Here is a 25,749-nt window from a genome sequence, read left to right on the forward strand (position 1 = left end):
CATAAAGGCTAATGGTTACATATCACAAGTATACTCTTTAAAAATAGCCAGAATTTTTCCTAAAATGTCTTTATTACTTTGATTACAATAAATTATAGGATATAGTTTATATCATGGATGGTTAGCATTTATCTTTATACTTTTGAATACTTTTAGGGAGAACATGGGACTAGGGTTACAGGGTAGGAGAAAGAGGAATTCTCCTGGGATGGTTTACGGAGATAATCTATATAACTTTGGTTATGTAAAACGCACAATAACAATAGCTTAGCAATATTGAGGAAAAACAAATAGTTTGGGACTATTCAAATTGGATGAGATACAGCTTTAAAACATATACATATGTTGATATAAATTTTAAATATTTCTGTTTAAATGTTAAATGCCTGCTTTCAATGTTTTCTAATGTGCTTATAATATATCTACTTTTTAAAACAATTTAACAGCACCCAGTGCCCCACCCCAAAGTGTAACTGTATCAAAGAATGATGGAAATGGAACTGCAATTCTTGTTAGTTGGCAGCCACCTCCTGAAGATACTCAGAATGGAATGGTCCAAGAGTATAAGGTAAATACATATACAGTAATTTACTGATGGACACCTCTCTCCCCTGCAAAGGGGAGAAAAAAAAAAAAAAAAAAAAAGTTAAATTTTTCATGGATATTTGGCGCCATCTGCTGGTCCATACTGCAGCATATAAAATTATTTTAAAAATATTTTCCTGTTTATTCAATAATTCTGGAATAATTTTTTCCTAAGCCATTTGAAAAAAAAAATCTGAAAGAGAGAATCTACCTGGTCACAGTATATATAGGTACATATATTTTCATACAAACAACAAATGTAAAGGTTAATCAAAGAATCTCTTTTTCCCCCTAAAAAACAGCTTAAATACATTTTGCAGAATTAGTTTGCCCCATGGAATTGTATCAGATGTGGTTTGCTTTCTTTCTTTTAACCTGTTTGGAATTTTATAACATTGGAGCTAAGTTGGAAAAATTACTTTAGGATGCCTGAAAATTTTTATAAGCCTTGATTTTATCTCTAAACAAAATTTTATGTCTCAGAGGAAATTCAATTATAAGTTTCTATATACATTTAAATGAAAAACTTAAACATATGATGTATTGTCAAGTAATTTAATACAATGATTCTGAATAATTATTTTTACCTGTGAAGTTATGAGCTCTAATCACTGAATTTAGAGAGTCTTACATAGATTCATTTCAAGCAAATAGTTTCAAGTGTGTCAAGGTACAATAAAAATTAAGTTAGAGACTTTAGATTTATCCTATTGTTGAATATGCGTTATAGCAGTCTTCATGAGCTGTGATAAATGAATAAATGATAGATTGAATTGGGGAATCTCAGTAGAGAGTAGATTTTACGTGTATTCTTTTAAACACTTATGTAAACACAATACATACTAGAAGACGTTTAACTGCAAAGCATATATTTTATAGATACTACATTATATGTCCATAATACCTCAGTATTTTTCTAGTTACTAACTATGATACTTAATAAATGGTCTCATCTATGTGAAAATTTATAGGTGTCTATTGATATGAAACTGATGCTAAGAGGTGAACACATTTACCTTCTACAGGTAATTACATGCTAACATCAGAATCAGTTATGGAATCATTTTCCCAGTATAAGTGCTTGGCCACCATTCTCAGAGATTCTGATTCGTTAAGTCTAACAAGACCCTTGCACATATACTTTGGTAGGTCTTTCCAGGTGATTCTGATGTGCGCTTTTGGGTAAGGCCCAAATAAAGACCATAAATGTACTTTTGAGTACCAAATTAATTCGTACAATGACCAAATATACTGGAGCTCAATTTTAGGTGTAACATTTTATTTTAAAATGATTTTTTTAAGCTCTTTATTGAAATATAATTACTTTACACTCTTGTACCAGTTTTTGAGGTACACCAAAGTGAATCAGCTGTATTTATACATATATCCCCATATCCCCTCCCTCCCGCGAATCCCTCCCACCGTCCCTGTCCTGTCTCAGTAAAGCATCACCCATCATCGAGATGATCTCCCTTTGTCACACAGCAACTTCCCACTAGCTATCTATTTTACATTTGGTAGTGTATTTATGTCTATGCTACTCTCTCACTTCATCCCAGCTTCCCCTTCACCCCCCACCCCAGCCCCGTGTCCTCAAGTCCATTCTCTACATCTGCATCTCCACTCTTGCCCTGTCACTGGGTTCATCAGTACCATTTCTTCAGATTCCATATATATGAGTTAGTGTACAGTATTTGTTTTTCTCCTTCCAGCTTACTTCGTTCTGCATGACAGTCTCTAGGTCTATCCACCTCATTACATATAGTTCAACTTCATTCCTTTTTATGGCTGAGTAATATCCCATTGTATATATGTGCCACATCTTCTTTATCCATTCATATGTCGATGGGCACCTAGGCTGCTTCCATGTCCTGGCTATTGTAAATAGTGCTGCAATGAACATTGTGATACATGTTTCTTTTTGGATTATGGTTTTCTCTGGGTATATGCCCAGTAGTGGGATTACTGGGTCATATGGTAGTTCCATTTTAAAATGATTTTTAAAAACAAACTAAAAACCTCCTTATGAAATTGTGTATACTTTAAAAGGGTGACACTTCTAAGAAGTATTTAAAATACTGTCATAAATGGACTGTAGATATTTTAGGATATTTCAAATTAGATCTTCTACTGTAATTGAGTCATTAAAAGGTAAGAATCACTACACTTTTAAGTGCTTTCTCATGAGTTTCAAGGTTATCTCAATACTGGGAAGTAATGGGATGCTATGATTCTGTCCAAAAAAATAAACTGTTACAGAGATTTTTAAGCATACAAAATGAGGCGATGTGTCAGCTCTCAAGCAAAATTGTGTAATGTAGGCATTTTCCCCTAAGAGTCAAAACTCATTTCTCTCCTAAAGAAATGTGAAAGGGTGGATTACACTTAACTTCGTGGTCAATTTAAAATAATAAAATGCCTTTCACAACCTGATTGACTGTTACAAAATCAGTTTGTGAGTTTGATTCAGCTGTGTAATGTAATTGGGGGGTAAAAATCACAAAGAACTTTTTATTTCCAAATGGTGAGACCCTGGTATAGAGTCTGACCATTTGTTGGTATGATGCATTGAAATTATATTAAAATAATATTAACTTTCAAAGAAAAAAATTAAAGGTTTTTGCCCGTGTGATAGAGGACACTGACATTCTTAGATTTATTTTGAATCCCATTTCCTATTACAGTTTAGACAATAGGCTACTTGAAACTAATTCTACATCTTGCTTGAGGACATCGTAAAGAGTATAGAGCATGTTTTACTACTCCATGGATCATTTTCTTATAGAAACTGAGTCCAAATACTGTCATGCATCATATCCAAGCTCTGTAGCATTGCAGAAGATCACTCTAATAATTAAGTAATCCTTTAGTGAAATTTAAATTAAGAGTTATAGCATAGTTTGGAAATCTTAACTTCCTGAAAATAATTTCCTACCACAAATGTCATCGTCAAAGTTAATGAGACATACAATAATTTTCTCATTAAGAGAGTATTCTTCTTTCAAATCAAATATGTATTGTTATCTTTTATGATCGTATATATATTATCAAAGACTACTTAATATTACTATAAGTACAAGATCAGAGTGCTATTTTTCTTTCATTGATAATAGTTCCACATACCATAGGCGGAATAAATCCTAGGATGATCATTATTCTTTATGTTCAGTTTTATTTTTAAAAATCATATTTATGCCAAGATACTTTAGATTATTCAGAAGCTCCCTCTTTAAATCAACTGTTTTTTGGTTCTGACATAAAAGGTGATGGGACTGTGACAGCACCAGGTAATTTGATCCCAGAGAACTGTTTAAGTAAAGTATTAGACACAATTGCCTGCTCATTTTTGTTTTGTGATATCTGGTCAGCTAGTATTAGGTCTAGTCCCTAGCAGGAATGCAAATACTGAATGATAATAGGTAGATTACTCTTCTTTATCTGGATGTATATAGCTTTTTGCAATTTCCTTTTATCTTTTCCTGGCAAATAATTTCTAGGTGTTTAAAAGAAAAAAAAAAAAAAAAACCCTGATGATAAGGGTAGATAGGAATCAGGGTCTTTGTAGAATCATTTGTTCAATCACCTAATATAATCCTTTAAAACAGGGGTCCCCAACCCGTAGGGCTCCACAGTTTGTTAGGAACCAGGCTGCACAGCAGGAGATGAGCGATGAGAGCTGGAGCAAAGCTTCATCTGCCGCTGCGCATCCCTCCCCACCTCTCCCCATCCCTCCCCACCTCTCCCCATCCCTCCCCACCTCTCCCCATCCCTCCCCACCTCTCCCCATCCCTCCCCACCTCTCCCCATCCCTCCCCACCTCTCCCCATCCCTTGCGTTACCTCCTGAACTCGCACTTGCCTGACCTCCCGAACCACGCCCCCACCCCCGTCCATGGAAAAACTGTCTTCCGCAGAACCGGTCCCTGGTGCCAGAAAGGTTGGGGAGCGCTGCTTTAAAAGTATGTAAGAAAGTCCAAAGAAGTCTTCAAGGTGCTACTGACACCAGGTTTGACCGGAAGAGTCTTCTCAGAACTAGATCCAGGGAAAAAGGACTTTTGAAACTTCCCATTTTAGGTTCATGATAGGTCTGAACTCTGTTTAGATCTAAAACTACAGGACTATGCCGATCTTTACATTAGCTTACGTAATTTGTTGTGTTCTTCTTGTAGGTTTGGTGTCTGGGCAATGAAACTCGATACCACATAAACAAGACGGTAGACGGTTCCACCTTTTCTGTGGTTATTCCCTCACTGGTTCCTGGGATCCGATACAGCGTAGAGGTGGCAGCCAGCACTGGGGCCGGGGCCGGGGTGAAGAGTGAGCCACAGTTCATCCAGTTAGGTGAGTGCCGTGCAGATCACTGTACGCATTGTCCTGCTTGTCCTTCTAGTGGAGCCAAACATTGCAGGTTGAATAGACTGTGAAATATGGCAATAGAGTTATGAAAATGATGGTGTTAGCTTTATTTTATCTGTCATATCACAACTAAATTTAAACCTATCGAGGCACACATTTTAAATGATATTTTAAGCAAAAGGCTGTCAGTATTGTGTCATCTTAATCCTGTCCTATTGAACTTTCTTCATCTATTCAACAAATACTATTGATTGAACACCAAGGATACCTCAGTGAACAGGAAAAACTCAGTCTGTACCGTCATGGAACTTACAGTGATTGGGGTTAAAAACAAACAAACAAACAAAGAAAAACTTCCATGTAAAACTTAAACTAGGTATTGGAAGTTTACAGCACTATGAAATTTATATTCGCCGTTTTTGTGTCTATTTAAAATTGTCTTGCCTTTGATAACAAAAGGTAGGTTGAGATGTTGAAGAGCATTGGGATATGGTCTGTGCTAACTACTTAGAAAGTTAAATACAGTGTGTGCTTCAGAAGTGGTTGGGTGAATGAAAAAGAAACGAAAAAAGCTGACAGAAGCCTTAGTTACCACACTTCACTATAGACAATGTGGCCTGAACACAAACTTCAAATTTACTGCTTACCAGTAAAATCTGAAACAAAGACCAAAACAACAGCGACAAAACTATAAATGGAAGGGGGAGAGAAAAGGGTCCGATATTAAGAGGTGACATTTAAATTACATATGATAGTGAGAAGTGTATAGTCAACTTTGTTCCTTCCAGATCAGGAGTTAAGCATTAGTAACGTTTTATGCCAGTTGCTAAATTATGAAAAAGAACCAGATACATGAATCTTTATATTATCACAAGTAAGTACGTAGTGTTGTTGCATGTTGATAATATTGATGACATGTTAGAAACTATTTCAGAATAAAATTAAGAAGCATTCCACTTTGAATAAACCTTCTTGCTGTAGGTAATGAACTTTACATTAATTTGGAAACTGTTACTGATGTTCCACTGTTAGGACAGTACTAGCTGCTGTAGCAGATACACTTGCAGAATTTCTGTAAAGTAACACAATGAAGTCCACCTGAAGTGCAGTGGCTGTAGACATGTAAACGGGGAGGGTTGCAGCCTGATGGGGCTTCCCTTCTTTAAAGTGGGTCTTCCAAGGTTGACTCTGGGCCAGCAGAAAGGAAGAAAAGAAATGCATAGTGTGGAAGAGGGTTTAAATGGTGCATGTCTGGAAATGGTGCACATCCCTGCTGCCCAGAACTTGGTCTTGAGATTCCAAACAGATGAATGGGAACACCGCAAAATCAAGTCACTGGCTAGGGAGCTACCTCCCAACAACTCTATGCTATGAGAGTACCATTCAAGCCTTTAGTGGACAGCTTGCTGCCTCTGCTGCAGCCATGGGCTAGAATTTGATTTTTGGATTATCTTTTACATTTAGTACTTTTTTTCAACAGTAATTATAATATATACAACTTTTAAGCAAAAATAGCTTCATAGTTTATTTCTGGTTCATTTATTCCAAATTTTAAGCAATACAGAAGCAATACAGAAAACTATCTTTAAAAACTGATTGACGCATCTGTTACAGTGTTAGCTAAGGTATGGGAGAAAGTAGCCTGAACATAGATCTTTTTAATCAGATAGTTGCCTAGTTTTGTGAAAAGTCATTATTAACGTATTAAAACTGAAATTAAAAGTTACACGGTGATGACCCTGTACATTGTCATGTCATTTACTTATTTGGTGTAACATGACTTTCAGTGCTAGGTTTTCAAATATGAATTGGAAGAAGGACCATGTGTAATTTTATTTATTTAAGATTTTAATCGTGGGATTTAAGGGTCAAATTGGTTTTCTTGAAATTATGAATGTGTTCCAGTTTTCCATATCTTAATAAAAGCTCAGCTGCAGTGAGACAAAGACTGAGATAGAGAGAGGCCATTTCAATTCATTAGTCACACCACACTTTACTCTGTTAAGCCCATCTGGTCGCCTGCATGGAACCTCCCTTAGCTGTCTCCATAAAATCTGAAGCTACTCAACTTAACCTTGCACAAATAGCCATGAAATCTATAAACCTAGCAGATACAAAGGGTGTATTAAGAATAAAAAGAATAGGTCGGCTTGGTGAACTTTCAGAGGATGAAGTGCTCTTAGGATAACCATAGATAAAAGAGTCTGGAACATGAAATAAAACTTCAGTCAACAAACAGTTGAAGGCAAGTGATGGCAACTGCTTGTGAAAATAGGCTTTTCAGCCTTGACCCTCCATAGAATGAAATCCGGAATCCTGTTCAAGAAAAAAGCAAATATAAAACACACCCATACACAACACGAGTAGCAATTTAGCCCTTTTACGTAAAAAAGGGGTGCTATTTTCCTAAGACTGTTTCCTAAGCCGTTGAATGCTGCTTATTTTACCTGCCAATGTCTTATCAGGATGCAGTATCATTTAATAAGAAAAAATAATCTGTAAGCATTTTTTCTGTTTGAGAAATGTTATTGATAACTAATGAGTTATACCCATTATTTCTCTGGGAAAAAAAAAGAGTTTTGGACTGGAACAAATGTTTCTACTTTAAAGCAGATGGTGATAGCAGAACATTTTCAGAGTCAAAGGATTTAACAGTTGTAAGAAAGCACCAAGGTTAGTGAAATAGGCAAACACCTTGTTTGACCAGATGTTGTAGGGGAAGAAAACTACAGACACTAGTAAGAATGCTGCCCACTGGGCATCCTCAGCATTGGCACCACTTAGTGCCAACAAAGTAGACTATGCCTTAATGATAGAGGAACAGCTTCCAGATTTCTGTCGACTTAGCAGACTGCTATGTGTGCTTTGATAAAATGGTGGGCTTGAAAAATGAATCTCAGTAGGTTTAAACAAATAAGAAAATTTTAATAGCCATAAGTTCCATCAATTTTCTCAAATCAGAATAGCTGACAGAAAACAGGAGCCTTTTTGAGTCTTCATAACACTTGATAATTCTTGTCCATATTTAGTATTCTTATAGCTATTGCTGGCCATGGTTAATATTTTAAAAGGAAGATTTTTCATAGTTCTTTCAGTGGTAACATAATTTTTCATTGGTTTTTAATGATTCTGCATTTTTAGACCCTTCCAAACATAGTTTCAAATAATGTGTTTCTGAGGCAGTTAAGAGTCTTAGACTATTCCAGGGTCGGGGGAGAGGAGACAAGGGTGTGTGCGCACATGCACACACACACACACACACACACACACTCACACATACAGTTTTTTTCAAAGTCAACCTTATAGAGGAAGTGAAATTTTATTTCTTACCGTCTTTAGAAAATATAATATAGCAGTCTGAGAAAGTTTTTATCTTTCTTATACATAGTTATTCAGTATGCCTTATTTGTATCCTTGCATTAAAGTATTTCACGTTTTAAAATTATAATTTTGTATTTATCTCAGGTGGCACTGTCTTGGAAACTTTATCTAAGCAGTGAACTGCAGTTTTCTGGAGTAAAACATAGAAATTGTGTGCTACTATCTTTGTTTTTGAATATATTCTGTAAAATTATTATATTTGTTTTGAATTAAGATAAGTAAAATGAATATAATTTTGCCAAAAATCTCATGAACTCTTTTAGTTAACAGTGGTGGATGTTGAAGAATGAAAAGCAGAAATTATTGTCCAAAAATTAACAAAATGATGGCCATTTTACATATATTATATCAGTAGGCATTCATTGTCTCATTGAGTTTTAAACCCAAACTAACCCAAAGATGGCTTTTCAGATTCTCATGGAAACCCCGTGTCACCTGAGGACCAAGTCAGCCTTGCTCAGCAGATCTCAGACGTTGTGAAGCAGCCAGCATTCATCGCAGGAATTGGGGCGGCCTGTTGGATCATCCTTATGGTTTTTAGCATCTGGCTCTATCGACACCGGAAGAAGAGAAATGGGCTGACTAGCACTTATGCGGGTATCAGAAAAGGTATTCGCTTCCCTAAGTTATCCATATTTTACTATGTTTAGGTAACTCTTGATTTTAATCTGTGACTCCAAGTTATTCATGATTACACATATGCTATATTAAATGATTTTAATATATAAAGATGTTCAAAAGTGCTTTTATTTTATTGCAATATCGAGGTATGAACAGCTGTTGAGTATCAGTACTACAAATAGGGCTTATCAGTTTCAGGCCCAGTTCCTTTAAAATATATTTTCCCCGGGTAGGTCTACACTTGGTTGTGATATCATTCCCTTGTTCTTTTAGGGAATAACTTTATTGTTTTATATTCTGGAGGAAAGTTTTTAACCTTGTCGCAGGAATTATAAATCCAAGCTTTGGACTATCACACAACTTTAAAGGGGGTGTTGCTGCCCTTTGTGAAGCTAAAGAGATTATTTATATATAATTATATTTTTATTATTTCTGATTATGTGTAAAACAGTTGTTTCTTAATAAATATGAAATACATGGCTGAATAATGTGCTTTAGTTTGCAGAGAGGAGGTATATAGTACTTTAGTATTGTTATATTTAAAGTTGCAGAGCTGAATTTGTATATACTGTTAATGGGTGGTGACGATTTGCTAACAATGTGTTTACAGTGTGGAAAAGAAAGTTTATGTGGCTGCAATTATTTACAGTTTTATGGATGACCTGAATAGGCTAAGGATTTACAGACACTGTTGCCACATATTCTCAGAGTCTGTAGATCGGTGGTTTGTATTTTTTATTTTCTGATGAGGCTGTTAACACCATCAGACAGATAATCCTTTTCCCTTCCCTCCTCAAATATCTTCATCAGCTCTGGGCATCATATCTGGGCTATAGGCAGGGTGATCGTAAGTCCCAGTTTTCAGACCACGGTCCCAATTTATGTCTTTAGTCCAGCGAAGTTATTTACAGTGCTCCTTCGGTTCTCAAAATTATCCTGGTTTTTAGATGGCAAAGTATACATTCACCCTAGTTATAGGATCTGTACTTAAGTCTGACCACACTTATGTCCCTCTAAGCTTGTCAGACAGTCTGGGACAAGAGTCTAAAATATTTGTGCTCTTGGTCACAAGGGGTCTTGGCAAGAAAATCAACACAAATTTGTCGCCCACACACTGTGGAAATGCATGAATGGGCCTCCTGCCCTTGGCTCCACAGCAGTCTCTTCGTGTACATACATTCACCTTAGCGTCATCATCCTTAAATATGTTGTTTTCAGATGTGTGTCCAATGTAGAGATAAAGCCAAATGTCAGTACCCCTGCCTGTGAAATGGAAAATGAGGGCCAGGAGTTTACTGCAAGGAGACCTGGTGCCCATTACGTATACAGAATAGAACAATGTCAGACACACGTTACCATACAAAACCTTTGACTGAAAAACAAGGCAGAGAAGGGGTCTGTGGGTGTCTGTGTGTTGGGGAGCTGGGCAGGGGCGGGCTGTTGGGAGTTGTGTGTTTGAAATCCCATTTGAATGAGGAAAAGTGACGAATTAACATCTAGATGTAGAGTGTCTTGAATTCTCCAGGAATCCTGTATTTTTTTATTGCCATGAAGTATGATAACTGTGTAGTTGTAACAATTGAATGCTCTCTCTTGTCTTGAAATCTAAATATGTGACACGAAACCCCCCCTCCTGAAATGTTTCTTTTCTCTTACTAATGTACTTTAAGCATGCTGGCAAGTGCCTATGTGCTCTTTCTGCAAAACCTATTAAACTAATATCATTGTCCTTTTAACTAGCTTGTGTTTAAGCAGAAATCATAGAACATAATTACAAATGTAATTGGTGAGCATTTGATGCTTCTTTCCTGACTTTGCCTTGTGGGCACTTTTTCATAATTCTGGTTCTGTGCAGTTTTAGAAAGTGCATCCTGAAATCTTAAATTGTCTATGTCCGAAACAATGCCGGTAGTTCTAAGAAACAAGGAAGTAAAATATTTTAAAGAAATCAGTGTGAATGAGCCTATTGACCTATAAACCATCAAGGCGGAGTGTGGCTTTGGGTAACAGTGAGCACTTTTAACTCCCACCCCCACCCCCACTCATCCCCCTTGTCCACATACATCCACGCAGTGCACCGGTATCACTGGATAAAAGGAGTTTATTTTATTACTGGAAGCTTTGAGAATTAAGTTGTCCTTTGGTGTACGAGCTGTAAAAATTTCATTTAGATGGACCTCTTTTCATCTCTTCTTCCGTTCCTTAAACTGAGCTTAGCAGTTGCCTAGGAGTACTGACGGGGACCTTGCATTTTTTTCTCTGTGTCCTTGTGGTTGCGGATTAATGTTCAGGCACTACCTTCTTGCTTGAGTAGCTTTACTTTCAAATGTATCTCTTTTATATTTTTTATGAGGACTAGTTACTATGGCTCTGAATTTTTGATTGTAGCTAAATTACATGACTCTCTGAAAAGACATGACTGAAAGAAAACACAGTAGAATTCGTAAGACAGAGACTGGTGTGCAGCAAAGGCAGCCCAGTGTGTAAACTGGATCCCCAGCATTGAGGGTTTTGTTTTTGTTCTTCCTAGTATGCTCAGAGATAAAATAGTTTGGTAAGAAATGACAGTTGTAAAGAATGCTATGGCATTCAGGTTTGCAACCCAAATGCTCTAATCCTAAAGTAAATGTCTTGGAGACGTTCACATGTGAAGTGGAAAATATATTTTTGGCAGCTTTTTGATCTGTGATAAGTAATCAATATTCCAGTTTGTGTGTATTAAGGATTTCTTAAAAGCAGATTTTAATGTTCAAGGGAGTAAGGTAGATTTCCTTGCTTTCTTTTCCAGGGCAGTGTTTACTTTAAGTTAATGTGAGGAGCTTGGAAAAAAACATCAGCCTCCTCCCTCTATGAAATGACACGGAAATAGCTCTGGTGTTGTCCAACACCCAAGAATGGGAGAAGATAGGAAAGTGGGGGAGGCATGGCTGCTACTTTTGAGGTCTGCAGTTCAATTTCAGGCATTATTGATTAGATTAAGATTTATAACTGCAGAGAGTGAAGGTTTTCAGAGGGGCATTATCGTTCTATTGTTTAGCTTTTGGTGTGGTGTTTTTTAAAAAATGCTCAGTCTGCTTCTAGAAAGCTTCTAAATGTAAATTATAATAGAGAAATTAAAGTTTAAAACTCCCCATTTCTCCTGTCCGTTCACAAATTTCTATGATGATAAAAATGTAGCATTACACTCTTTATATGATAAGGTGTCAGGCATTTCTTAGCAGTGAAACAGTTCAGTTTTATGGTTTTCTTTGTTTCAGTTTTCTTTGCTTGCTGCCTTCCTTCCTTCTTTCCTTCCCTTCTTCCCTCTCCTTTTTCTTCCTTTTCTTCTTTCTCCCTCCCTCTTCTTTATTCTCCTTCCTTCCTTCCTTCCTTCCTTCCTTCCTTCCTTCCTTCCTTCCTTTCTCTCTCTCTCTCTCTCTCTCTTTCTCTCTCTCTTTCTCTCTCTCTCTCCTCTCTGTCTCTAGTTCTGTCTCCCTCTTGGTGATGAATACTTAAGTGCACCTATTAGTCCACTTTAATAAGCATTTACTTTCAGATTTCTAGATAAGGTTTAGGCAAGACCCTGATAATACTTGTTTAAGAACCCATTATCCAATGTTTGGAAATGATTAATAGCAGAGGATTCCTGTTTGTGCTAAAGCCATGAGCTAAATCTCTATTACAAAATGCAGGGGTCATTTGCAGGCTAACCCCGCACGATCCCGCCCCGCTCCCGTCCTAGAATGTCAGACACTTCAAAATGGTACCTGCAGAGACAGGCTTCTTTTTTAACCTCAGATCTGGTTTTATGCGTATATCAGAGTGTCAGAACTGCTGGCTTAGTTATTTACATTTGTTTTATGTTCAGCTGTCTGCTTGATTTATACTAATGTGATATGTTCCCTTTCTCTCTTCAGCTTAATAACTGGTTTATATTTTGTTTTGATTTTCCAGTCCCGTCTTTTACCTTCACACCAACAGGTATATATTTGCGCTTACCCTTCTCCTTTTCTTTGTTGGTTTGGCATGTGTTGTACTATTGTGTTTCTGTGTTTTCTTTCATTTTCCGCAGTACATTGAGGGGAAAGTACTTACAGTGGGAGACAGTGCTTCATTTACGCATGCCAGGCATGCACTTGAAGTGGAAATGGTTAGTGTTGCTTGCTGTCCCTTCAGTGCAGTTATTTATTCATGACTCCACATCGCATCTCAGCCTTGTTTGCATGTGTTTCATTAGATAGACACACTGTTTCTGGCCTCAGCATGATTTAACATGCTAATGATCATATTGATTACTTCAGGCTTGGCAGTGCATTTTTCCCCTTAACATAAGCTTTCAGGTTTTCCAACAAAAATGTCTCTCCCTCGCAATTCTCTATCCCTAGAATCAACATTCTTAAAGGTAACCAAAATACCCAGCACATGTGAAAGATGAAACTTTTCATTCCTAATATTCCGTTCTATTCAGTTGCTTTCAAAGTGGGTCCTCTTTTTTGCATCACCTTTAGTAAAAGATGTACCTGTAGTCTTGCCTCCTCGGTTTTAATCCAGTTATTATAATCACTGGAAGCAGTTATCTCTCCTTAACAGACTCCCAGTTTGGAGTTCTTCTAAGTAGCAGAATTTGGCAGCTTTTAGAAACATATTTCTTCGTAGAAAATGTCTCTGTATTTACAGAAAAGCTAATATTCTTAATCCCTTGCCTAACTATGTGCAAATCTTTTTTGGTTATGGCTAAATTTTATACCCATAATTTATTAAGCTGAGAATGCTTTCAAGAGCATTAAAATGTATTTTTACTATATATACATGTCTGATGAAAATATAATGAGAAGGGTTTTCACAGCCACAATAAAAAACAGGTCACATTAATTGTCAAAACTTGGCATACATCTTTGTGTGTGGAGAGAAAGAAGGTTTATTTTAACATTTATCTTTGTCTTACTGGTACTCATAGTTCTGGGGAAATGGTGTGGTAGGTTTTTTCCCCAAATTTAAGATCGCACTTACATAAAATCATGAAATTATATGATCTAATAATAAATTCAAAACAGAAATCTGTGAGAATGTGAATGTACAAATGTGTAATAGTTATATTTAATATTTAATAAGAATATACTGAAGTTTGCTTCTGCTTAGTTTTCAACCTTGTTGGCACATAAAGAAAATAAAATAATATGTCTAATTCTATACCGTCTTTAAAAAATACTAGTTGAATGGGAAATCTGCTATTTCCTGGGATGAATTTTTGCAATGCTTCTAAGTAGAAAGGGAGAAAACATTCCATTCTAGAAAAATGCTCATTAATGTCACAGCTTTTGATATATAAACACAAGCATGACTGTTAATTGTTCTTTTTTTTTCTTTTTTTTTTTTTTTTTGTAACATTCCAGTAACTTATCAGAGAGGAGGCGAAGCTGTGAGCAGTGGAGGGAGGTAATTATCTTGCTTGTTTTGTAGATTCTAAGAAGTCCAGGTATTTCTTCATGTCTTCATCTGTGACCTCACTTTCTTCACTTCAAAGGTTTAACTTAAAGGTGAAATTTGTTTAAATATTTTAGAAATATTGCATTCTGTTGTACTGCAGAACCAAGCTTGTGAACACAAAAACGCACTTGATTGGAGCTGTCGCATCTTTGTCAGTGAACGCCAGAGGGAGTGCTTTGACCGGGGAAAAACAGACTTGCTGATTTAGCAAATGATTAAAAGGAGTTAAAGTAATTAAGCAATGGCATTTATGAAGATTAAGAAATATAGCTCGTTAACAGATACTATCAAAGAAAAAGTGTTCATCTGGAAACCTGCTGAATACAGCATTGGCTCATCACTTGTTTTAGGTTATGTCTGTTTGTTTGTTCTTATTATGGATTCAACATAGTTCAGTCTCTATTTGCCGGGAAATATGTTGAAATAAAAGGAGAATCTAGGTAGCTTGTTAACACGGAGGTTTCTTTTTCCTCTAATTAAAATGAACCTCAATCCTGCATTTATGATTTTTTGGTAATTGTTATTCAGTGAACTTTAATATATTCACAGAGAAATCACAAATCGATGTGACAGGCGGCTGAAAGGGGCTGAAAGAAGGTATGAGTTACATGAGCCAAGCTTCAGGATTTTCTATGATAAGATAATTTTTTCTTTGCAAAAACAGCAACCTCTAGCTTAAGGTGTTAGAAAAAAAACTCTTTTGACCAAAACCATTTTATAATTCAAATTCAGTTAACTTATTGAGTGTCCTGCTTTGCATAGTTAGAGAATGCGGTTGCTACTGGAAGAGATAAAAACAAAACATTATTCCTGAATCTGAGGAACATACCATCTGATGATGATATTACTGAGTTTAGTATATGACAAAGAGTGGTGAAAAAAATATTGACCACTTTGAGCAAACGCTGTACAGATTTGACAGTAAGCACTAATCTTTTCTTTCCTGGGTACTGCTGCTAGCTTCCTGTTTTCATACTTGTGAAACAAAGCCAGCCACTGAAAGACCCCAAAGCTAGGGAGGTCTTCGTAAGGAATAAATCCACTTTATTCAGGAATTAAACCAGGGCATGATTTTGCATCCAGGGAAATTCTGTCTAAATCATAGCCCAGACATTCATGAAACAGCCTCTGGCATAAGAACATTCTCTCATGGATAAATCTTAACCTGATGTTATAACCACCTCTCTGTGTATATATTCATGACGGTAGACTTCAGCTTCCTCGTTAATCAGAGCATATGAAAGTGCTTATTGAGCATCTTCGATGTGTTCTGCACCAGCCTCTGTGCGTGGGCATGTGCACAGATGTGCTCTCTCTCTCTCTCTCACACACACACACACACACATGCACACACACGTGTAAAATATGTCTGTCTGGTTCCTTGCTCTAAAGGAATTTACAACCCAAATCGGCCAAATTATCGAGGAGGAAATGATGGCAGGGATCTCTCAGTACCAAATGCTAGTTTCTTCCGCAGGACTGAAAAATTACAAAGCTCCATTTGGAAAGCTCACTAGATCATCATTTGAAATTAACCTTTTGAATGTAAAAATAGTATAACAGTGAAATGGATGTATTTTAAATACCAAATAGAAATGATCTTTTACCAAATAAAATGATAAAAGATGCTGGAATGTTACAGAGACAACAGTTAAATAAAGATCTTAGAGTCAGTGCTCAAAATGACAGTTATATACGCAATTTTAAATATATGTATTCATCAAACCTATTTATTGAATAGCTACGATGTGACAGGTACTGTTCTAGTTGCCTGGGATGCATCAGTGAGCAAAGTCAATAAAAGTTCCTGTCCTTCTGAACCTTACATTCAGTGGGGAAGACAGAAGATTAATAATAAACATTTTTTAAAAAGTTAACTCTATAGGAGAAGCAGCTGATGAGTACTTTGGAAAAAATAGAACGGGGTAAGAGGATCAGGAATGCATTAGGAAGAGGTCTCACTTTCTAGGCATTTGTGTGTGTGTGTGTGTGTGTGTGTTCTGTATATGTGTGTTGTGTGTGTGTATTTCATGATCCAGTGTGGTAAGAGAATGAACAGTGAGCCAGACTCCTGTACTCACTTGTCTGATGCCATCCCTTAAACACTGGGTTCCCTCAGGCATCTCAGACTCTGTGAGCCCTCACTGGACCTCCCACCTCATCTGGTTAATGACACGTCAGTCAAAATGTCAAGTCGTCCTCTTTCCTGCATCTGTTACTGCATTTTGTTGATCCTACCGTTTTCCCCCTTCACTATCACTGTACTGTTTCACTTCCAGCTCTTTTTCTCCCTTGCCTAATCTGTTACAAAGCTCCCAGCAGTCCTACCTTCATCTGCCTTCATTAGCACTATTTCCTATTAATTCCCTTTGCGCATTGGAGCCAGAATGAAATTTTGAATTGCATATTGATCATGTCTCTGAGATTCTGAAGAACCCACTTTTCAATAGAACCCACCGTATTTAAAATAGCGAGTCCAGGTTGGGCAGAGCATGTGATGCCCACAACCTCTAGGGCCTTGCAGGCCCCCTTCATACGCTGAGTGCCACACCCTGCAATCCACTGTGTCAGCCCACCTGCCGGTCACCAATATTGCATTCTCTTCTATGTCCTTATTACATCGGCCTGGAATGTGTCCCCCTCCCCTTGTTAGTTTGCTGAGGTTCACCTGCTGTGTCCTCGGTGAACTCTTTGTGCTGTATAAATAGCACAGTTAAGCACCTAATATGAGGTGATGCAATTATCTTTTGTTTATATCAGGGGTCAGCAAATTATGGCTCTTGGTCTGAATGTGGTCTGCCACCTGTTTTTGTAAATAAAGATTTATTAAAATACAGCCAGACTCATTTGTTTACATATTGTCTACGACTGCTTTCCCACAACAGTGGCAGAGCTGAGTAGTTGAAACAGAAAATATATGTCCTGCACAGCCTAAAATGGTTACCCTCTGATCCTTTATAGAAATAGTTTTCTAACTCCCGGCTTAAATGATTGTTTCCCACAATAGAATGTGATATCCTGGAGTTAGAGGCTACATGATTTATTAATCAATAATTAAATACATGAATTTTTGTAAAGCAATAAATGTAATTTTTTGGATTACATCCATAAATTTAATACATGAATTATTGATCTTTGAAAGACATCAAAGAAAAGTACCTCAAGAAAGAAGGGCTGAGTTATTGATTAAACAAATGTCAGAAGACTTGAGTTCAGTCCTTGATGACTTGAGAGATTTGGGGCCCTGGACTTTTTCCTCTGATAAAGGAGAAGGTGGAGAGAGAAGGAGAACCAGAGAGTTCTTCGGGTTCTCAAAATTGTGAACTTAGCTATTCACAGAAGCGGGAACATGAGGATTGTGGTAAGCAAAGAGATCTCAACTTGAAAAGGGCAAAGGGCTTGCAAAGTAATCTAGTGGAGGATCATGGAAATATTAAGTGGCTGTTTCTATTCATTTCTTTTCCTTACCTTAAACATCTCAATCTCCTCTTCAAAAAACAAACAAAACAGAACAAAACAAAAAACCTAGTTAAAATCCAAACCACAGCAAAAACCAGGAAATAGTAGAGAAAGCCTGAAGAAAAGAGTAGGAAAATGAGGCTAACCAGGGCCACTATGCCAACAGCACATTTCCTGGCAGTGGGAGGTGAGAAAGAAACAGAGCTCAGGCCTCACTTCTCTCTAAAGCAGCGGTCCCCAACCTTTTTGGCACCAGGGACCCGTTTTGTGGAAGACAGTTTTTCCACAGACAGGACGGGATGGGGGATGCTTTCAGGATGATACAAGTGCATTACATCTCTTGTGCACTTCATTTCTAGTATGTGATAACATTCTAATATACAATGAAATAATTATAAAACTCACCATAATGCTGGTGGGACGCAGAGCTCAGGCGGTAATGCGAGCTTTGGGGAGTGGCTGTAAATACAGATGAAGCTTCACTCACTCACCCCCTGCTCACCTCCTGCTGTGTGGCCTGCTTCCTAACAGGCCACAGACGGGTACCAGTCCGTGGCCCGGGGGTTGGGGACCCCTGCTGTAAAGGACTGACCACTCTCAGATCTATCCCTTACGTCTTCCTGGGCTTCAGAACTCTTTCAGGCTATCAAAAGAAAGAGGAGACAGCCTCTAGGCAGCCTTTACTGCTAGGCCCCTTCACTGTTTTCTCCAGCCGCTGGACCCTTTAGTATTAATGTTTTGTTTTGTAGTTTTGGAGTTCAGATAGGTTTGTCTGTGTGTGTGTGTGTGTATGTGTGTGTGTGTGTGTGTATTTGTTTTTGGAGTGAGTGATTGGAATATCTGCAGTAAGAGGAGCAGAGGAATTGAAGGTAATTGCCACATAATTATTTAAGTACATTTGTCCTCTTTTCCTTTGTGACACAAAACTGTCCCCCTAATACACGCTGGAAGTTAAATATGGTTTTGGGGAGCCCTAGTGTCTTTCTTTCCCTGATAATATCTTTTTGAAGACAAGAAATAGGCAAAACTCAGAAACGTTAGTATGAAAATATGACAACCAGCATATTATATGGATATATATGTATAATATGGTTGCATTTTTATATATATAAAATATGGTAACATTATATAATATTTTCAACATATATTAATCACTGTAGCCAGCATTGTGTTTTGCTTCTGCGTCATTTCTTATTGTTGGGCAGCTAAATCTGTCTCATAGACACTAGATCATCTTAAATGCATAAAGATAGCTTATGAGATGGTTAGTTTTTAAATATCCTAACGTCCTTATGAGAGTAGCTACACATGACCTTGACTTCCTCAGAGGTCTCTGAAATATACATATGGCATTTTAAGATTCATTATGGGCCAGTAATCATGACTCAACCTTCCTCCCTAAATAATTTGCATTCCAAACACAAGTCTGAACTGAAAACTAGGATGTAAATTGTTAATCCTACTTCCTGTTGGAAAGCTCCCATACACATGAAAAGTCCTTTCAGCCTCTGATGATATCAAATGTTCACTTTTAAAACTGTTTTCCTGAGGGACTCATAGTAGCATAAAAATACTGTGTATTCCTTTTGAAACATGTTAAGTCAGGCTGTGGAAAATTTCCACTTGACCCATACTTCAAACATCCTATAATATTTCTACAATGTCAAATGTGGAGATTTATTTTTAATAACTTCAAAAGTGATAACACACTTGGTTTAAGTCCAAGAGAAAATAAGAAAAGCTAAAGACTACTAGATGCAGAATTTCTGTAACCAACACCGATTTCAAAAGCTCCAGATATCTGTGATACAGCTTGCATTTAAATGTTTTAAATTTTAACAGGTCGGCAGCATTTCTCTTCAAAGCATATTTTTATCAACAATTTTAATAGTAAATTTGTTCAGTGTTAACAAGCATTATTGTGAATTTTAAGACTTCAGACATTTCTCCACTCTTCCTTTTATGAGAACATTTGAGGGTTTTAGGAAATTTCAGCACTCTCCAGCATGTGTGTTTATAGCATTCTGGTTTAGAGTGTGGATTCTACAGCAGACTGCTTGGATTTGAATCCCAGCTCTGCCACCCACTCATTTTGTGTACCCATGCACAAGTTTCTTAACCTGTCTCAGGCATCTCAGTTTCCTAGTCTGTAAAATCTGGATAATAATAGTAACTACTCTGTAGATTATTAGAAGGATTAAATGAGTTAATACACATAAAGAGGTCAGAACGACACCTCACACATTGTAAACAAAGGGTAAATATTCATTTTTATTACAGATACATGTATACACATATACATACATATACGTATGTATACAGATGTATAAATTATAAATCCATATTTTTCATTGGAAGTGAATTATTCCTCAAATAACCATCATTTGCATAGAAAGTTTCCTGCGTTGACTCTGTGTGTCAGAATTGGAACCATGGCAAGTGCAGTGTCAGGTTCTTGCTTCCCAGGTAAATGAGAAGCGTGGTTATTGCACTTTAACAAAGACAATGAAGCCATGCAGAAAATCTTTTCAGACTCAGTAGTGCCAGTCGCTTTATTGTGGATCTGACAGTACATCATGCATCATCACCCCTTTTGCTGGGTTATCAAATGGAGTGAGTGTTGGAAAAGGACCTCAGGATCACCATTCCTGGACTGCAGTCTGTGTCTCTGGCACCGGTGGTCAAGGGGTCCCATTAATAACTGCTGATGTACCTTGCATTCCCAGGGCACAGCGAAAAAGGATTAATATCTGTTTTGCCCAAAAAAAAAACATGAAGGCTAATATTTCTTATAGTGGACATCATTGTTTTACCAGATTTAATTCAGTAGCTCTCTTTTATTTATATAGGGATTTATGGCATTTTACATTGTCATCATCAGAAAATGTTGATGAGTTTACAGAACTGTGCACTGAAACACTGATGAGGCTCTCTGCAAAATGTCACAGAGCCCCAAACTCACTGTCTCTGAAACATGGTTTTGAAGAAAAATATGCAAATGTGCTTACTGTGAAGCATCGTTTATCTCAGGAAAGGAGCATGTTTTATTTTTTAATGAAGTTGTGAGAAGAATCATGATTTTTTTTTTTTGTGACCGAGTTGTTTTGACAATTCTTCTCCCCCCTTTTATGTGTTTATTTTTTTTTTTCTTTTTTAGCTCCTTATTGGAATATAATTGCTTTACACTCTTGTACCAGCATATGAGGTACACCAAAGTGAATCAGCTATGTTTATACACATATCCCCATATCCCCTCCCTCCCGTGACTCCCCCCCACCCTCCCTGTCCCGGCCCTCTAAGGCATCACCCATCATCGAGTTGATCTCCCTTTGTTATATAGCAACTTCCCACTAGCTATCTATTTTACAGTTGGGAGTGTATATACGTCTATGCTACTCTCTCACTTCGTCCCAGCTTCCCCTTCACCCCCCGCCCCTGCAACCCCGTGTCCTCCAGTCCATTCTCTGCATCTGCATCCTTATTCTTGCCCTGTCACTGGGTTCATCAGTACCTTTTTTTTTTTTTTTTTTTAGATTCCGTTTATATGAGTTAGCATACAATATTTCTTTTTCTCTTTCTAGCTTACTTCACTCTGTATGACAGACTCTAGGTCTATCCACCTCATTACACCTCCATTTCATTCCTTTTTATAGCTGAGTAATATTCCATCGTATATATATGCCACATCTTCTTTATCCATTCATTTGTTGATGGGTATTTTGGTTGCTTCCATGTCCTGGCTATTGTAAATAGTGCTTCAATAAACATTATGGTACATGTTTCTTTTTGGATTATAGTTTTCTCTGGGTATATGCCCAGGAGTGGGATTACTGGATCATATGGTAGTTCTATTTTTAGTTTTGTAAGGAACCTCCAAACTGTTTCCCATAGTGGCTGTACCAGCTTACATTCCCACCAACAGTGCAAGAGAGTTCCCTTTTCTCCACACCCTCTCCAACATTTGTTGTTTCTAGATTTTGTGATGATGGCCATTCTGATCGGTGTGAGGTGATACCTCATTGTGGCTTTGACTTGCATTTCTCTAATGATTAGTGATGTTGAGCATCTTTTCATGTGTCTGTTGGCCATCTGTATGTCTTCTTTGGAGAAATGTTTATTTAGGTCTTCCGCCCATTTGTGGATTGGGTTATTTGCTTTTTTGGTATTAAGCTGCATGAGTTGCTTGTATATTTTGGAGATTAATCCTTTGTCCGTTGCTTTGTTGGCAAGTATTTTCTCCCATTCTGAGGGTTGTCTTCTTGTCTTGTTTATGGGTTTCTTTCGCTGTGCAAAAGCTTTTAAGTTTCATGAGGTCCCATTTGTTTATTCTTGATTTTATTTCCTTTATTCTAGGAGGTGGGTCCAAAAGGATCTTGCTTTGATGTATGTCATAGAGTGTTCTGCCTATGTTTTCCTCTAGGAGTTTTATAGTGTCTGGCCTTACATTTAGGTCTTTAATCCATTTTGAGCTTATTTTGTGTATGGTGTTAGGAAGTATTCTAATGTCATTCTTTTACATGTTGCTGTCCAATTTTCCCAGCACTACTTATTGAAGAGGCTTTTTTCCATTTGTCAAAGAGAAGGTGCCCATATGTGCTTGGGTTTACCTCTTTTGTCAAAGATAAGGTGCCCATATGTGCTTGGGTTTACCTCTGGGGTCTCTATTTTGTTCCATTGATCTTTTTCTATTTTTGTGCCAGTAGCATACTGTCTTGTTCACCATGGCCTTGTAGTATAGTTTGAGAATCATGATTTTTTAATAGCTCAAAAATTAAGAAATTCTGTCTTTACTAGAATATTCTTTAAGCTACTAAAACACTAAAAAATATAGGCATCCACATTTTTAGATCCCATGTTTGACTTTTAGTCACTGTGACTGAAGGCAGAGAAGAGCATTACACACGGTACAATGTTTAAGTTTCTGCCAGTGTACAACATAATGGCTGTGTAAACTGAGGTGTCTCATTCCATTATAGTTGCCTTGTCTGTAAAATAAAAGGAATTATAATATCTTTCAGCATAGTTGACCAAATTATTTGTGAGAATAATGAAATGAAGAAGTTGTTGGAATTCTGAATAGGAAATATTATTTGCTACATATATAACAGTTGCTTTTACACATATTTTTTTCTTTAGGCCAGGACTTCTCAACATCAGTGAACCCGCCACGCAGCCGTGGCTGGCAGACACGTGGCCTAACACGGGTAACAATCACAACGACTGCTCCATCAGTTGCTGCACAGCGGGCAATGGGAACAGCGACAGTAACCTGACCACATACAGTCGCCCAGGTTAGAGGCACGGAGATGGCTTGATAGGAAAGCTTGGCATTGCTGGGAGCAAGCCATGAGGAAATAACTTTCCTTTTCTTCTCCTTAAATTGGAAGGGAAATTTAATCAACATTTTCATGAAATATTAACTATTGTTTAGCAAACTAGCCTGATTCAAGTATTTTTCCCATCCCTGTATCGCCACACCTCACCCTTCACCCAGAAAAGTTTCCCAGTATGGGAAGGGAGAATCAAGATTAGAGACTCTAGAGTAGATAGCAAATAAGGAAAAATGAAATTATATAAAAGTATTCATTTTGATAAGAATATATGTAATTATAATTTTAATTGTAGTTACTTATAGTATTTATTTTAAAAATTTTAAGAATAAAGCAGATCAAAAGATCAATAAATCTATAGTTTGAGTGAACCAAATTTTTAATAATTGTGATAATAATAATTATTATTATACAGTGGTAATAAACAGTTTTAAATGAAAGCTAACTGGAATTCAAAATCAGATTTTTATAGTATGCTAGTAAATCCTGAGATACAAGAAATATATATCTTTCACAGGTGTGTATACTAATACTAATTTTGTATTATATGTTTTTGGTTCAGAAATATGTGCGGTAAATTACTTGCTAAAATTTCATGCTAAAACATGACAGTAAAATTGGATGTAGAGTGGATAATATTTAAAGGAAAAATGGAAAATTACGAATAATTCTTACAGAAAATCTTTCAACATTCATTCACAATATAGGAAATATAAAAAGAATCATAAGGAATCAAAATCAAAGTATATGACTACAGAAGTAAAATCACCATGATATTAAGGAAAAGGGAAATAGAATACGGCATTTAAGTAAAAAGTGTGAGGCAGCATATGGACCAAATCCTAGTCTCCATTGGATATGGATGTAGGTATGATATATCCATGTGACCAGGTCTAGAGGTCCATATTCTAGTTGTCTAGGCAGAGAAATGCTCACATAAATATAAGTAAAAGATTATGCTGAGCCTAAAAAAGAAAAAATGACAATATCCATTTAAATTAACAAGTAGAGCTGTTTTGTCTAATATGGTAGCCTGACTTCAGGTGGCTATTTAAAGCAAATAAATACCATTTAAAATCCAGTTCCTCAGCTGGCAGCAATGATTGCATGTAGAAAGGGAAAAACAGGTAGCCAAGAAACTAAAAATAAGGGACTACCCTGGTGGTCCAGTGGTTAAGACTCCGTGCTTCCACTGGAGGTGGCGAGGTTTCCATCCGCCATCCTTCCAGAAGTAAGAGCCCTGCATGCCAGGGGTGCGGCCAGAAAAGAAAAAGAAGAAGAAAAAAAAAACTAAAACAAGAGGCACATAAACCGTTAAAGAGTGTGTGTTTGAGCACATATAAATAAAAGAAACATTAAAATTCCCAGAAAAAAAAAAAAAGTCCAATTCCTCATCTGCACTAGCCACATTTCAAGTGCTCAGTAGCCACATGTGACTAGTGGCTATCATATTAGTGCAGAATAGAACATGTCCATCATCTCAGAGAGTTCTGTTGGATAGCACTCATATGGAAAGATTGGCAAAGAAAAACGAGATTGTCAAAACCATATTGCCATTAAAAATTTTGTTTAACCACTATTATATAAAACTTAATACTTAGAAATTAGAAATAAGAATTACTAAAAAGCCAGATTAGTCAAATACCTCTGATCCCTGATCATTTGTTGTTGAAATGCAGGGTAGCTGAATTCAGTAGGATAGAGAAGTTGCAGATTTTTCTTAAAACTATATTGATTTTTATATCTTTAGTAGTGACTGTATTAATTTATCATTTTTTAGGATATGCAGTTGAAAACTAATCCTCAAGGTGACCTGTTAATGTTGCAGCACTATGAATAAAATGGTGGTGTTTTTACTGTTATAACTTGATTAATTTTTTATTTTAAAAATGTTTTAATTTTAAATGATTTTAGTTCTTCCAGCTGTTTTAATATTTTCAACTACAGGCTTTAAATATTTCCTATATGTATTAGCTATTTCGCTCTCAGATACTTAAAGGGAAAATTAGAGTGAAATTGAAATATTAGACATATTAGATATTATTTCAGGTGTTATTTGATTAAATTTCCCTGGCTGCTATGATTCATTTTGCCATCTTTATTGTCATTTTATACTTCTTGAGGTGTCATTATGAAACCATGAAAAATGATTATATAACATCTTTTCCTGATGATTATCCTTCATGACCAAGGGAAAAAACTAATAAAATGCTCCTGAGTACTGTTCACTATCACTTTACCTCTGTTCCTCATATTTGTTGAGTAGAGGTATTTTATAAAATATTGAAATCTCAGGTTCTTTGATCTGAGGGCAGAGGGTTTGTGAGTTTTGTTTTGTTTTTTTTTTGGTCTGGATTCTCAACCTTTAAGCTTTGTTCTGTTGCTTCAATAGCTAACTAGTAACTTTAAATAGTTCAGTAACTCCAGACTAGGAAATTTAAAGTTGGCACATAAAGATATTCATGTATATATTATCTTAGTGCAATTCCCCTTAATGGGGTTGTTAAAGAAAGATTATTTCAATTGGGTGCATTATTTATAAACTGCATAAC

At 36.7% G+C, this 25,749-nt stretch overlaps 1 protein-coding gene across 1 annotated transcript in view; it reads left to right on the top strand.

The window, feature by feature from the left end:
- ROBO1 (roundabout guidance receptor 1) overlaps positions 1–25,749 on the top strand; it is a 393,037-nt gene that overhangs the window by 329,658 nt on the left and 37,630 nt on the right. Inside the window, exons 16-20 of the mRNA XM_057696916.1 lie at positions 447–568; positions 4,754–4,925; positions 8,733–8,930; positions 14,315–14,357; positions 23,004–23,158. Of these exons, the coding sequence (XP_057552899.1) occupies positions 447–568; positions 4,754–4,925; positions 8,733–8,930; positions 14,315–14,357; positions 23,004–23,158 (690 nt within the window). The remainder of the gene's footprint in view (positions 1–446; positions 569–4,753; positions 4,926–8,732; positions 8,931–14,314; positions 14,358–23,003; positions 23,159–25,749) is intronic.

Source organism: Hippopotamus amphibius, chromosome 10, assembly GCF_030028045.1.
Source record: "Hippopotamus amphibius kiboko isolate mHipAmp2 chromosome 10, mHipAmp2.hap2, whole genome shotgun sequence".
NCBI classification, from domain to species: Eukaryota; Metazoa; Chordata; class Mammalia; order Artiodactyla; family Hippopotamidae; genus Hippopotamus; species Hippopotamus amphibius.